Raw genomic sequence first — 14446 nt, forward strand, 5'->3', positions numbered from 1 at the left:
CTGCCCCCAGGGACCTAGCCAACTGCTTATGTCACCACTTGCAGAGGCCAGGTGTGCCAGGTGTGTGTGGCTGAATAAAATGACCCCACAGCCCAGTTCTGTCTGTCTGTCTGTCTGTCTGTCCTGGGCATTCTCGCTCCCCCTTTCTCTCTTTCTCTCTGCCCTCAAGGCTAACTCACATGCTCTACCCACTCCCCAGGTCCTCACTTCTCTCCCCTTCCGCAATAAACCCCTTTTACACCAAAACAAAAACAAATTTAAACATCAATATCCATAAATGATTGGTCTAAATTTTGCTATAGCGTCGTGCTTTTTATTTTAAGTGAAAATTACATTTTCTTTAGCAGATGAATTTTAAATAATTTTAAAAATATGTTTTCGTTTTATAGATATCTATCTGTGTTCAGGCATATTTATGAGAATGCAGGTGTCCAGGGAGCCCAGAAGAGGACATTAGATCCCTTGGAGCTATAGATATAGACACCAGTGAGCTTTCTGAAGCAGGTGATGGGAACTGAACCTGGGTCCTCTCCAAAAGCAGCAAGTGTTTTTTAACTGCTGAGCCATCGCACCAGCTTCAAATGGTCATATTTTATATGCTGGGATTACATGAAGAGGGTCTGCTCTTTGACAGTCTGTGGAAGTCACAGGAATGGGGCCACAAGCAAATGCCATTTGCACTACTGCTTCTTTGTCCCTTTGTGGATTATTCTTCACAATTGATCTGGACACATTCTTTCAAATGCTAACTTTGTAATGCCATATCTTTATAAGGAGACAGACATTGATCACACTTTAGGCATCGAGCTGAGGGGGAACTCTTCAGGTCTAGCTCACTTTATACACGTCATAGTCAGTGATGCATTTCTTAATTTGCCCTTTTATGGTTGACGTGACTCTTCAACACACTAATATGAAAACTCCCTAGTGGTTTTATATCTTTTTCGCCTTTTTGTTTTGTTGGAGATTGGGTCTGTGTAGTTCTTTTATGCAGCATTATTTAAGTATCAGCGGGTCCACTTGTGTGCTTTACTGCCAGATTCGAAGGGGATGGGATGGCTGTAAATGATTACAAAATGAACCAAGGTCACGTAATCAAGAGCCACAGAAAGAAAGAAAGAAAGAAAGAAAGAAAGAAAGAAAGAAAGAAAGAAAGAAAGAAAGAAAGAAAGAAGCCAGAAACAAAGGTCAAGGCAGAGCTGCAGCTGGCCAGAGGGGACACCATTGGCCTGATTTTCATATAAGAATTCATAGTGAGAAAAGAAACAACAGCCATTATCCTTGTTCTGTGTCCACTAAGTGAAGACTCTTGAATGAATGATAAACATCTTTTAAAATGGAAATCATTCTCACAAGATCACATTAAGAGCCCTTTCCTCTTCTTCTTGGAGATAGGTTCTTTCTGTGTTGCCCTGGATGGTCTCAACTTTCTGGGCACAAGTGATCCTCCTGCCTCAGCCTCCCAAGTATCTGAGACTATGTGTTATTCAGTGACCAGGTGTGGTGATTTGTAATTCCAATAGTTGAGAGGCTACAGCAGGAGGATTATGAGTTCAAAGCCACACAAGCTACACTGGGGTGGGGGGTACGGGACAGGACGGACATACTAGAGAGAGAGAGAGAGAGAGAGAGAGACATAGAATCACAGACAATATAGCTTTTAACAGGCTGAGGTGCCTTTCTTTTTTTAGTGCTAATGATTCAACCTATTTATTTCAATATAAAACAACTTGAAGATGAGCTAATCAATTTAAGAACTACTTCCATGCTCAGTCACTTGGCTTCTTCTTTTCATGAGTCTTTTTTGTTGTTGTTTTTTGGAGTTTTTTTTTTGTTTTTTGTTTTTTTTGGTGTTTTTTTTTTCGAGACAGGGTTTTACTGTGCAGCTCTGGCTGTCCTGGAACTCACTTTGTAGACCAGGCTGGCCTCGAACTCAGAAATTCGCCTGCCTCTGCCTCCCGAGTGCTGGGATTAAAGGTGTGCCCCACCACGCCCGGCTTCACAAGTCTTTTCTAGATGATTTTCTGGGGATGAAGATGGAGACCAAGGCCACGGTCTGATGATTGTGTAGGACAGGCCCTCCTTAGCATCAGGCAAAGAAGTCAGCTACCATTCTGACATGCTACTTCAGTAAGTGACTCAACTGGTCCTGCAGGTCAGGCGACTGCTCAACACTAGAAATCAAACACAACAGGACTGTCTGAGACGAGCAGGAAAAGACATCTCTCCATGCGATCTATCCTCTATGCAACAGTCTGGTTACGCCTAAGTCAGAATTTACCTCTGCCCAAGTGCTTAAACTCAGAGGCTGGCACTGGGGCCCGAGTGTTAATCTGTTACTAGGAGCTGAGGCGGAGGGAGGATCGTTTGAACCCAAGTGTTGGAGGGCACCACAGAAACATGGTAAGATTCCGTCTCAAGAGTTGGGGGGGGGAAGCAAACTATGGAGAAGGTCTGTGCAGATAGATGGGTATGGGGCACACACCTGTGTGCAGATGGGCATGGGGCACACACCTGTAACCCCACCACTCAGGAAGTGGAGACAGGAGTGTGAGTTTCAGGTTAGACTCGGCTACACAGTGAGAGACCTTACATTAAAAAGAAAAAAGGTTTAGAAAAACTTCATGCAGTTAGGAAAGTGAGACCATTTAGTGGCGTTAGTCTGTCTGCTCTATTTATGAATATCACTTATTTATCATAAGCAAGGGCGGCCTCTGTACCCTGTATCTTCTAGAAAGAGAAGGCAGTGGCCCCAGCTCTGGCTCGAACTGAAAATACACAGTTTTCTTTTACACTCTAAACAGGCCATCCTGCGCATGCCATTTAAAGGTACGGCAACCACTTTTTCATCGATCCTGGGCCCAGCAGTCGCTCCCGCTCCCAGCATGCTTCAGTTGGCCCCACCCACCATCTCTGAGGTCCACTTACTTCTTCTGAATAGCTTCTTGCCTAAATCGGGAAGGGAAAGAAGGAAAGAAACAGAGAGAAGTCAGCATCAACAGATCACACAGGCAGAACAAATACAAGAGGCATACACTTAGTGTAATCCCGTGGGGGCCAAAGAGCCACATCGTGAATATGCACACCCCTAAAACACAGTCTTAACATTAGCTATCAGGACCTGGACTCAGCCATACAATCCCAACAGACAGGCAAGCATCTTATCAACTATGTAAAATATGGGACAAGAAAAAATTACAATCAAAGGCAAATTCAACTATAGTTTTCTTCAAAACTACAGTGAAGGCACTGTGTATTTCAAGATCTGAATGATCCCTGTGTTGCTGATGTTGTGTTAGATGCAGGATGCCAGCTGCCACCCCGCTCTGTTCTTCAGGGCAGGAGCAACACTGGCACAGAGTGGACAGACACGGGTCAAGTGTGTCCCAGGTGCCACACAGTGGCAACACAGTCCTGGCAGGCTCTGCTCCTATGCCTTCTTCCCTTGTAGAGCCCTGAGTTAACACAGGGAGGTCAAAAAAGTGGCCCCAGCTCCCACTCTCCTGCAGCCCAACTTCCCCTGAAGGTGTCTTTCCCTGGAGACTGCATCCTTCATCAACCCTCCCACTCCCATCCCCCTCCCACCTCCATCCCCCTCCCCCTCCCCTCCCATCCCCCTCCTACCTCCATCCCCCTCCCACCTCCAATCCCCTCCCACTCCCATCCCCCTCCCACTCCCATCCCCCTCCCCCTCCCCTTCCCCTCCCACCTCCATAGGAAGGTGCGCTTTAGCACAAAAGAAATGACCAGGGTAAGGGTGAGGACTGTGACTGCTGGTAAGGCATACTCACTGGTACTGAAGGTGTGTTGTTATTATTGCCATCTTCCTTAAACTCTGCACAACACAGAGAGAGAAACAGAATAGTCCACTTTCCTATGGTCACACAAAGCACACACACACACAACACAAATGCTTCTTACATCTTCCGAGTGTAAGATGGCATCTTCCTGTAGTACCATGTTTCGAGCTGCCTGCCCCAGCAGCTAGAAAACAAAAATAAAACAGTAATGATCAAAGCTCCCACCTCTGAGGGGGCCCAGTCGTGCAGGGTGGTAATACCAGATGCTAGGAAAGCTGAGGGTCACGAGTTCAAGGCCCGTCTGGACGACAGGGTAAAGATGGCTAACTTAGTGAGACCCTGTCTCAAAACAAGGAAGTACAAAAAGGAATGGTGATTTAGCCTGGCAGGTCCTAGAGAGAAAATCCTTCTCACTGGCACAGGGGCAGTTCTGACACAGCTGGGCTCCTTCTCACTGGCACAGTGGCAGTTCTGACACAGCTGGGCTCCTTCTCACTGGCACAGTGGCAGTTCTGACACAGCTGGGCTCCTTCTCACTGGCACAGTGGCAGTTCTGACACAGCTGGGCTCCACACCCTCCTAAAGAACTAGGGCCCCAGAGCTACTGAGCTCGGTTGGATGCGGCTCTGATGAACACAGCCCGCTCATCAGGTACCAGGAGAAGTCGGCAAAACTGCTTTGGCTGGACCACTAACTTCTAATGCTTTAAAAGCAAGCTTGGGGGAGCTGGAGCAACGGCTCAGGACTTAAGAACATGTGCCTCTCCTGCACAGGACAACAGCTTCAGTTCCCAGCCCCCACAAGGTGTTATCACAGCTATTCATGGTGCAGGACTTTAATCCCAGCACTGGGGAGGCAGAGGAAGGTGGATCTCTGAGTTTGAGGCCAACCTGGTCTACAGAGTGAGTTCCAGGACAGCCAGGTCTATACAGAGAAACCTTATGGAGAAGGGGAGAGGGGACGAGGGAGAGGGGGGGGAGAGGGAGAGGGAGAGGGAATCTGAAGGTTTAAGGAGAAAAAGGAGGAAAAAGGCATGAGAAGAAGCTCACGGACTGGGGTTGTTTGGAGTGGTGGGTGACTATCTGATGTGACATGACAAGGCCCTGAGTTTATCCTCAACACAAAAGAAAGGAGAAAAGAGAGAGGAGAAAAGAGGAGGAAGAGGAGGAGGAGGAAGAGAGAGAAGGAAGAGGATGAGGAAGAGAAGGGGGAGGGAAAGGAGGAAGAAGAGGAGGAGAAGGAACAGGAGAAGGAGAAAGAGGAGAAGGGGGAGGGAGGAGGAAGAGAAGGAAGCAGAGGAAGAGGAGGAGGAAGAGAAGAGGGGAGGCAACAGCGGCCAGCATTGTTGCCACTATTCAAGGCTTAGAGCAGGAAATCATGTCATGAGAGGCAGCCAGATGGAGCTGAGAAAGAGAAAAAAGAGGAAATGTGAAGACCAACTTTTGAATTTGGTGTCAGCTGGGCCCTGAGACCAAAAGAGCAATGGGGAGCTCCGATTCAGCATGGTGACCTGACCTCCAAGCAAAGCTATAGCTGTGTGAAGGCAAGGGAGCAAGTGAAGACCCAGTGAGACTGCAGGCTTCCTGCAGCTGTGTGGCCCTGGCTCACAAGGGAACCCCGCGGAGGCAGTTCTGTGCATCCTACCAACACATCAAACTCTCCCGGGTTCACCTTGGCTAGGAAATCTCTAGCAGCTGACGACTCCAAAGTAGCCAGGACGGCAGCATTGGCGTAGTTCATTTTGCTCTCTAAAATTTCAAACTTGTAAATCTCGTGTGCTTCTGAAGCCTGAACACTGGGAGAAGCCCCGCACCTCTGCTCCTTCCTGCTCTGTTCTCTCCCACGTGGAACAGGTTCCTTAGCTTGTGTTGTCTTTCCAGTCGTGGAATGTGTAGGCGCTCAAGCCCATTATTTACGGTGGAGCAGGATTTGCCTGTTTTAGACCATCTCTTGATTACTCTTGAAAATTCTGGTGTGGCCTTCTTTTGTTTTGCTCTTGTTATTGTAGCTTTTTTGTTCGTTTTGATATGGGGTCTCTCTATGAAGCCCTGGTTATCTTGGAACTCACTATGCAGAACAGACTGCCTCAAACTCAAAGAGACCTGCTTGCCTCTGCCTTCCAAGCCTCCCTCACTATTGCTTTTGCTGTGTCTGTGGTGTGTGTGTGTGTGTGTGTGTGTGTGTGTGTTGTATGTACATGACTGTGCAGGTTCACACACCCAGGTACATATCTAGGGAAGCCTGGAAAGTTTGACATGGAAATGTGTGGTTTCTTTGGAAACTCTTGTTATGTCATGTGATATTTGCTGTGGCAGACAGATGGAAGGATGTTTTGCTGAGGCAGACAGGTGAGAGGACATGTGATGTTTAGAAAGATTACAAATATGACCCCACAGGCAGTGGCAATGGTTCTGGCGTTAGTTGACCTTGCACGGATTACTCATCTTAGAGCAACTTGCCAAAGAACCAGAATGATATTCTGGCAGCTTCTGGCGGCTTCTACAGACCCAGGAGGATTGGTAGAGCCTAGTGGTTCTGCCATTGTTGACTCATGTCTGGTGAATGCCACTGTTGATTCATGTTGGTGTTTGGAATCACCCCAAAGAACTATTTCTAAACAGGTCAACAAACCCCATTTCCTATTAACCTTTCTTTCCCACCACCTCTGGTGGGTGGTGGGCTAGAAGGGAGGCTGAAGCATTTAAGAACCCTTATTAAAGTAGGTTTTGAAAAATTTAAGACCACAGAAGGTCTTGAAATGCCCCCTCCCCTCTCTCACTCTCTGCCTGACTGCCTTGAGACAGGGTCTTTCACAGAACTGGAAGGTCCCTGCTTGGCTAGGCTGGTGCTCTAGCACACGGTCAGGCTCTACCTGTCTACGTTTCCTAAGACCAGGGTTACAAGCATGTCCAGCCATGCCAGGCTTTTGATATTGGTGCTGGGAACTAAGACTTGGGTCCTCGTACTTGCAGAACGAGCACTGTTGGCCAAAGAGTAACTTGCCAAAGAACTTCTTGTGATCTTCTGGCGGCTTCTGCAGACTCAGGAGGATTGGCAGAGCCTCGTGGTTCTGCCATAGGCAAGTCCTGTGTCTTGTTTAATAAGCAGGGTCTTACATGCCTCAGGCTAGCTTGAGATTCACTGTGCAACTGAGGGTGATCTTGAACTGGTCTCCTGCCTCCATCCTGCACGTGCTGGGATCACAGGTAGGAAGTGTATGATACCGTGCCCAGCCTCTAGATCACATGTACTACACAATACAACATAAGTGCTGTATAACTGTTATACAGTACCAAGGGGGAAATGAGCAGAAAAACACTATACATGTTCTGTACAGATGTAGATACTCACTACATTTTCAGTCTGCAACTGGCTGAATAAGTGGCTATGAAGCTCAGGGATAGCCAAAGCCAATTGCATACCCACTTGTGGTGGTGGGAACAGATATAGCCCTCAAAGACTCCTAGGTTTGAATGCTTGGTCACAGGGAGTGGTGCTCTTAGGAGGTGTGGCCTTGTTGGAGGAAGTGTGTCACTGTGGGGGAGGGTTTTGAGATTATATATGTTCAAGCTACGTGCAGTGTGATACACAGTCTCCTTCTGCTGCCTGAGGAGGATGCTAACGGACTAAACCTCTAAAACTGCAAGCCAGCCTCAATTAAATGTCACCCTTTATAAGAGTTATCACGGTCATGATGTCTCTTCACAGCAATAAAACCCTAAGACAGCCCGCAAGAACTTATAAGAACTTATACTTAGACCATATATAGGTACTGCTTCCCATCTTGTAATTTTCTACTTTATAATATAACCTTGAAGTAAATGAATATTAGCAATATAATATATACATATATAGATATATGTGTGTATATACATATATATTGTGTGAGTGTGTATGTGTGTGTGTGTATGTAGATAAAAGTAAGAATGGGACTGGGAGAGGTGGTACACACCTTTGACCCCAGCACTCAGGAAGCGAAGACAGGTGGATCTCTGTAGGTTCAAGGCCAGCCTGGTCTACACAGCAGATTCCAGGACAGCCAGGGCTACAGAGAGACCCTGTCTCAAAACAACAAACAAACAAATAAACTTGAGAGAGGAAGGGATAGAGAGATAAATAATGGGGCTGATAGTCTGGAGGGGTTACACAGGACATAGGCACTAAAATCCCTATGGCAAGTGTGGCTGAATGGAGCAGCCCCACTGTGGGGTCCTGGGGGTAGAGGGAGTGAGAGCGGTGAATCCACGCCAGGGATAAGTACTGGGGGCGGGCTTCCTGGGGAAGGGAATTCTGCTGAGGAGCTGGGCTCTAGAATTCATCTCACACATGAAGTGGCCTGAGCGGATCTGCTGCTTCAGAGCTGTGGTAATTACAATGGGCTGAGCTGGGAGGAGAGCAGAGACTGGTTAGGAGGCAGGTGATGAACAGAGTTAGCAGTGGTGGGTTGGAAAGGGCGTTTGAGAAACAGAAACAAAAGACTTAATGGGACTTGTGCCTGCCTGGGACACATGGGTGTCACAATGCCAGGTAACAGATGTACTCGCAGTTGTTCAGATAAGCCAACCACACGTACACTAACACTTCCAGTTTTACCTTCTTAACATGGAATGCCATAGAAACCATCTTAGTACAGCGTCTTTCTAGATTCCACAAACTTCCCTCCTGTTTTTACCATTGACTTGCTCATAATTCACTCAGTGAGTTTTTCTCACCCACACTTCACCAAGTGTCTTATTTAGGTGGTGTTCACCCCCGCCCCCATTGCATCAGTTCCCGTATTATTTCATAATACAGCTGAGGGAGCTAGGGGTGTAGCTCAGTGAAGCGCTTGCAAGGACAAGGACCTGAGTTTGCTACCTGGAGGAAAGCCAAGTGGGCGGCTCATGCCAGCCAATCAGGCAAATCCCTGGGGTTCAATGGTTCGCTTCCTTCATTTACTTAGTAAGTCCCATGCCCAGGAGACCTAGTCTCCATTCTTTGTTTCTTCAGACAGGGTTTTCTTGTGTAACAGCCCTGGCTGTCCTAGAACTCAATCTGTAGATCAGGCCTGTGTTGCAAAAACACTGACAATTACAAAACCACAATGACTCTCACTAGGCACAAGACTCAAATGGAGTGGCTGGTGTGCAAGAGAATAGGCAGGCAGCAGTGTTAAGGTGAGTGACTGGCTGTGGAAGCAAGCACATCTCCCCTCACTTTCGACTGCTACCCAGTCCTTGTACACACCCTCATCTCAAGGTCTTTCCAGTCTACAGCTCTACCTGCAACTCTCTGCTCTGGCTCCAGATACCTGCAGGGCTCGCTCTACATTTCACTCCTCTTTCTGTGCAAATGTCACTTTCCTTCAGACCCGTCCCTGTTTAAAGTAAACCTTCCCACTCTCTGCTCTGAGATCCCTACTCCTCACAGGGTTTAGTCAGCACTGAGGTGTGGTGTTCGCTGGCTGATTTTCTGTCTCCTCCCTTCCCTGTAAGCTTCCCGCTCTGTGCTCCTTTCAGACCGCAAATATCCACTGCCTTTCCTACGTAAGCTTCACGACTGGGCTACGTAGCTCAGTGATAGAGCGTCTGCCTCCCACCGAGTAGGCTCTGTGTTCAATCATCAAGACCAACACTATGACCACCAAAAATACCAAGCTTCCCCAATACTTGGATTTATTTGCCCCCTGGAAACTGGAACAGTTCCTGGAACACAGCAGACATTTGAAATTATTTGTTAAATGAAAGCTGTAAACAGAGAGTCACTATGATACCCAGCCACCTCACAAACTAGGACAGGAAATGGCTGAGGTAATGGGCTTCAGGTGCTGTGGAAGAAACCCAGTATGCAAAGTCTGGAGAGCTGTGGAATTGTGGGTCGAGCCTGGCTCAGAAATCAGGTTAACTTCAGTTTGATTTAATCCGTGCTGTTTAACGGGCTCACACTCAAACTCTCCTATAGGAGAAGATGCCCGTGTGAGAGACACATATAACGATGAGGAACGGGAAGGAATGGGCTACTTCAGGGGCAACCAATGGTGGCAGTGATTTTTTTGGTAGCATATCCAACTAGTACCATGCAAAGGTAAATTCATTATGATATTCAATATATACTAGAGTTAAATATAAAACCATCTCTTACCAGGCGTGGTGGCGCACACCTTTAATCCCAGCACTTGGGAGGCAGAGGCAGGCGGATTTCTGAGTTTGAGGCCAGCCTGGTCTACAAAGTGAGTTCCAGGACAGTCAGGGCTATACAAAGAAACCCTGTCTTGAAAAAACAAAAAAAAAAAAAAAAACAAATCAAAACATCTCTTAAATTTTGGAGGGGGGCAGGCTACAGGGTCTTACTATTCAGCCCTGGCTAAGCTAGAACTCACTCTGTAGACCAAACTCACAGAGCTCTGCCTGCTTCTTCCTCCCAATTGCTGGAATTAAAGACATGTTGCTACACTTGGCTTTAAAAAAAAAAAAAAGTTTAATTGCATTTATTTACTTAATCTGTGGAGGGGAGAAAAGGATGTGTGTACCATGACTTCCACAATTGTGGAAGCTTGATGATAACTTTTCAAAGTTTGGGGTTTTTTTCTTTCCACCATATGGGTCCCAGTTTCGGACAGAAACTTGGATGGTCCAGCTTGGTAGCACTCACTTTGTCCTGCTGAGCCATTTCGCTGGCCCCAAACCCACCTTTGAAAAGTTTAAGCATATTTATAGCATTTCTTCCCCCAATTTGTTTATCTAGAAGAATGTGTGTGCACATTTGTATGATGTACGCAACATTTTGCATACACATACACTTTCTACAAAAGAAACAGAATCTAGAAATAGGAAAAAAAAAAAAAAAAAGAAAGGAAGGTCAACTTGACTGCCAACAAAAAACGACCCAGGAACTCTGTGCGACCATGATAAAGTGTCAAATGGTGAAACCATGATTTGCATAATTTATATCTGGAAAAAAGCAATATAACAATTCTTTAATTTCTTCAAACTTTCCCCTGACACAGACTCCTAAAAGCAAAGTGTCAGATGGGATCACAGCAAAACATGTCAGCAATGTCAACAGCTGTTATACAAGGGCAAGGACTTCTTGCAGTGGGATTTTTATTTTGTTTTGCAGCCACTGTCAGTGAAAGCTAGCTCTTGCTACACAGCAGGTTTAAATTAATATATGTCAGATGTTGTGAACATCCATGCACAGATCCAAAGGCCTGAAAACATAGTGTGCCATTATTGCAACTACATAAGAAAGCAGGTGCCGTTCCTATGAAAACTAAGTTGGAAACGGTAACCACTTGTCAAAGATGTGTGGCTGAGACAAAGGGTTACTATGGAAGGCGAAATTGGAAGTTTTCTAAGCAGTCCCTTCTGTATCCCAGGTCTCTTGAGAGCTCAGACCCAGGTGTGCCCATTAGGCACCGCCATACGTTTAATTTTCCATTAGTAAATACATACCAAAGACGAGGTCATTGCATCTCATATGTCCGTTTACCTGTCCATGAGCGTGTGAGTTGTTGTCTCATGAAGAAAAGTGTATGAACGAACATGTACGTGTCTTTGTGTGGGCACACGGTTTCTCTAGGGCAGATAACGACTTCAACAAGCAGCGAGTACGTGTCATCAAATCATTCCATTCATAGAATCGGATGGAGGACGGAGAAAGGGGGAGGAGATGGTAGGGCAAAAGAAAAAGCTTGTCTAGGAAACAGTGAAGAACTTGGCCAGAAATATAAAGAATAAACCCACAAAGAGAGGTGTAAGAAATCTTGGAAGTTGAGGCCATCGCCAAGCCGAGTTTCGAAAAGCGACTGATGTTCACTACAGACGCCCATGAACACAAACAGGCACAGTGTAGGAGCTCATCTGCCCGCCTGTGCTTCTCCCCTTCCCACCCATCATCTCTTCCAGCTACAGGCATTCAACCTAAACTGAAGAAACGCACCCACAATGCAACACGCGCCTGGGCCAAAAGCCTACACTCCCCAGGATGCAATGCGCCGCTTATCCTGGAGCGAGCGCTGGGGAGAGGACTGGGCCCGGGGAGCCCACGCCCCGCTCACCTCGGAGCTCCGCGAGCCTTTCAGCACCTGCTTGGTGAGCGCGATTACGTCGGTGCCACAGGTGTTCACCTTCTCCGTGAGAAGCCCCTTCACCGACTGACCAAATCGGGCTTGCGAATCCGGCGTCCCAGTCGCCATCACCTCAACTAGCGAGTACCCGCAGCCGGACGACGGCGAGTCCCTGGGGCCAAAAGAGACGCAAAGCGTCCAATCGTGCGAAGAGGAAGGCCCGCATGCGCTTAGCTCAAACTGCTTATTAAAATTATTTAAAATGTTCAGTTGATGGACATGGAAGGAGGATACCGTTTAGGCAGGCTACCCTGGAGGGGATAGAATATAATTTAGGTGAATCTCTAGTTTAGAGTCAGAAGATCTGGATAGCATCCCAAGGAGTGATGTGGCTACAAATTACTCAACCCCTGTGTCTTCTGTTCCTTATCTGTTTTAGGGCCAGCACTGCCTTACCTAGGCACATTAATACAACTCTGTCAGAAGTTCAGGGTCTTTCTTGGCTGTATAGCAAGTGGAGGCCGACCTGCGATACATGAGACCACATCTATAAAATAAAACAGAGACCCTGTTCAATTCTAACATATTTTATTGAAATTAGCAAAGGGCACAGGCCAAAGAAAAATGAAATTCAAATGACTAAGGTAAAGAAATGTCAACATCACTAAATTCTGTGTGTGTGTGTGTGTGTTTTCAAGACAGGGTTTCTCTGTGTAGTCCTGACTGTAGACTACACTGGCCTCAAACTCACGGAGATCCACCTATATGTGCCACCACCACCTGGCCTTTTTTTTTTTTTTTTTTTTAAATCATTAGTAGTTTGCATTTATGAATAGCCTTTTAATTAAAACTCTGCTTATAATTACTTTGGAAGCAAGTCCTACTATGATGTTAGGTCACTGGAGTATGACCTTTGAAGGGATATTGTGATCCTGGTCCCATTTTGTCTCTCTTTCCATCCCGACCTTGAAGTGAACAACCCTCAACACGTGGTGCACTGTGGTGCCATAATCCCAAAGCAATGGAGCCAAATGATGTACACTGGGACCTCTGAAAGAAGTGGCTAGCAATAGAACTTGAAAATCCTAAATTAAGAGTCTGTAGAGGTTGGTTAAAAAAAAAGAAGTTCATCCAAGAAAATTCTTGGGTTGGAGGATGGCTCACTGACTGCTCTTCCAGAGGTTCTGAGTTCAATTCCCAGCAACCACATAGTGGCTCACAACCATCTGTAATGGAATCTGATGCCCTCTTCTGGTGTATCTGAAGACAGCTACCATGTACTCGCCTACATAAAATAAATCTTTAAAAAAGAGAAAAAAAAGAAAAGAAAAGAAAATTCCTAAATGCCTAAAACCATTCAAAAGAAATTTTACTGTAGGTCAGCTCTGCTTTCTGTACATTTGTTTATTTATAGTTTATTTCTTATTTTTATTTTATTTATAAGTGTGTGCCTGCCTATCTGTTTGTGTGCCATGTAGATGCGTGTGCCTTTGAAGGCCAGAAGAGGGTGTTTGATCTGTGCAATCAGAGTTACAGACCTATGTGAGCTTTCCAGTGTGGGTGCAAGAAAGTGAACCCAGGACCTATAGAAGAGCTGTCAGTGCTCTTAACCACTGAGTCATGTCTCCATCTTCAATTTATTTTACTTTTATTTATTTACGTTCAAAACAGGGTCTCTCTATGTAGCCCTGGCTATCCTGGAACTCACTCTCTAGACCAGGCTGGCCTCGAACTCATAGAGATCCTCTTGCCTCTGCCTCTTAAGTGTTAGGATTAAAGGCATTTGCCACCACCACCTGGCAATTTACTTTATTTTTACTTGTGTGCATTTTCATGTGTGTGTTGGGAGAAGGGGAGTGGTTTGTGCACATGCCTGCAGGTGCCCTCAGAGGCCCGAAGGAAGCATCAGATACTCTGGAGCTCAGGTGGTTGCAAGCTATTCATAAAGGGTTGGGTGGTGGGAATCAAACTCTGGGCTTCGGGGCTGGTGAGATGGCTCAGCGGGTAAGAGCACCCGACTGCTCTTCCGAAGGTCTGGAGTTCAAATCCCAGCAACCACACCGTGGCTCACAACCATCTGTAACAAAATCTGACGCCCTCTTCTGGAGTGTCTGAAGACAGCTACAGTGTACTTACATATAATAAATAAATAAATCTAAATAAAAAACTCTGGGCTTCTGCAACAGCAATGTTTGCTCTTAACCATTGAGCCATCTTTCCAGCTACTGTTTATTCTTTTAAAAAACTTGACACAGGGTTAGATACTTATGATTTACCTCATTATGCACAGTCCTTTATCTAGTATTACTAACTTGCTGGCTTTAATGTCATAGTTTAACACTAACTTCTTATTTTAATTCTCCCAGGCTATTGTTAGTACCGCTGAATAATATGTCTCTTTGTTAGTTTTTAAGACAAGTATGTAGCTCAGGCTAGCCTCCAGCTTATAGAGATCTACCTGCTCTTTCCTCCTGAGTGGTGTGTGTTTAAAATCCTGCATCGTGACAACAGAGTTATTTCAGATAAAAAAGTTAAAATCCCAATAAGCCATGTTCAAAGCCTAAATTTATCACAGCTGTGGACTTTCTCCTTTCCCAGC

General features: G+C 46.0%; 1 protein-coding gene across 3 annotated transcripts; it reads right to left on the minus strand.

The window, feature by feature from the left end:
• Positions 1 to 291: 291 nt before the first annotated feature.
• Positions 292 to 12016, minus strand: Borcs7 (BLOC-1 related complex subunit 7). 3 transcript variants are annotated; one of them, XR_015046137.1, is made up of 6 exons: positions 11839 to 12016; positions 3922 to 3984; positions 3792 to 3835; positions 2929 to 2949; positions 2515 to 2588; positions 292 to 2174 (listed from the first exon to the last, which is right to left on the minus strand). XR_015046137.1 is itself a non-coding variant. In XM_021152129.3 (5 exons), exons 1-5 carry the CDS (start codon positions 11974 to 11976, stop codon positions 2123 to 2125), a joined length of 318 nt encoding a protein of 105 aa, XP_021007788.1. In that variant the 5' UTR covers positions 11977 to 12016; the 3' UTR covers positions 292 to 2122. The 3 variants fall into 3 exon arrangements, 1 of the variants encoding a protein (XP_021007788.1); XR_015046136.1 differs by having other exon boundaries at positions 2486 to 2588; XM_021152129.3 differs by lacking the exon at positions 2515 to 2588.
• Positions 12017 to 14446: the final 2430 nt, after the last annotated feature.

Source organism: Mus caroli, unplaced genomic scaffold (assembly GCF_978045245.1).
Source record: "Mus caroli unplaced genomic scaffold, Mus_caroli_1 scaffold_20, whole genome shotgun sequence".
In the NCBI taxonomy this organism is placed as follows: Eukaryota; Metazoa; Chordata; class Mammalia; order Rodentia; family Muridae; genus Mus; species Mus caroli.

Bases quoted from the DNA above. Each gene is read 5' to 3' on its own strand.
- Borcs7 (XM_021152129.3), bottom strand. From the start codon at position 11,976: ATGGCGACTGGGACGCCGGATTCGCAAGCCCGATTTGGTCAGTCGGTG. The intron at 3,985-11,838 runs GTGAGCGGGGCG...TTTGTTTTCTAG, and splicing joins AAGGCTCGCGGAGCTCCGAG to CTGCTGGGGCAGGCAGCTCG. The intron at 2,950-3,791 runs GTGAGTATGCCT...TTCCCGATTTAG, and splicing joins ACAACACACCTTCAGTACCA to GCAAGAAGCTATTCAGAAGA.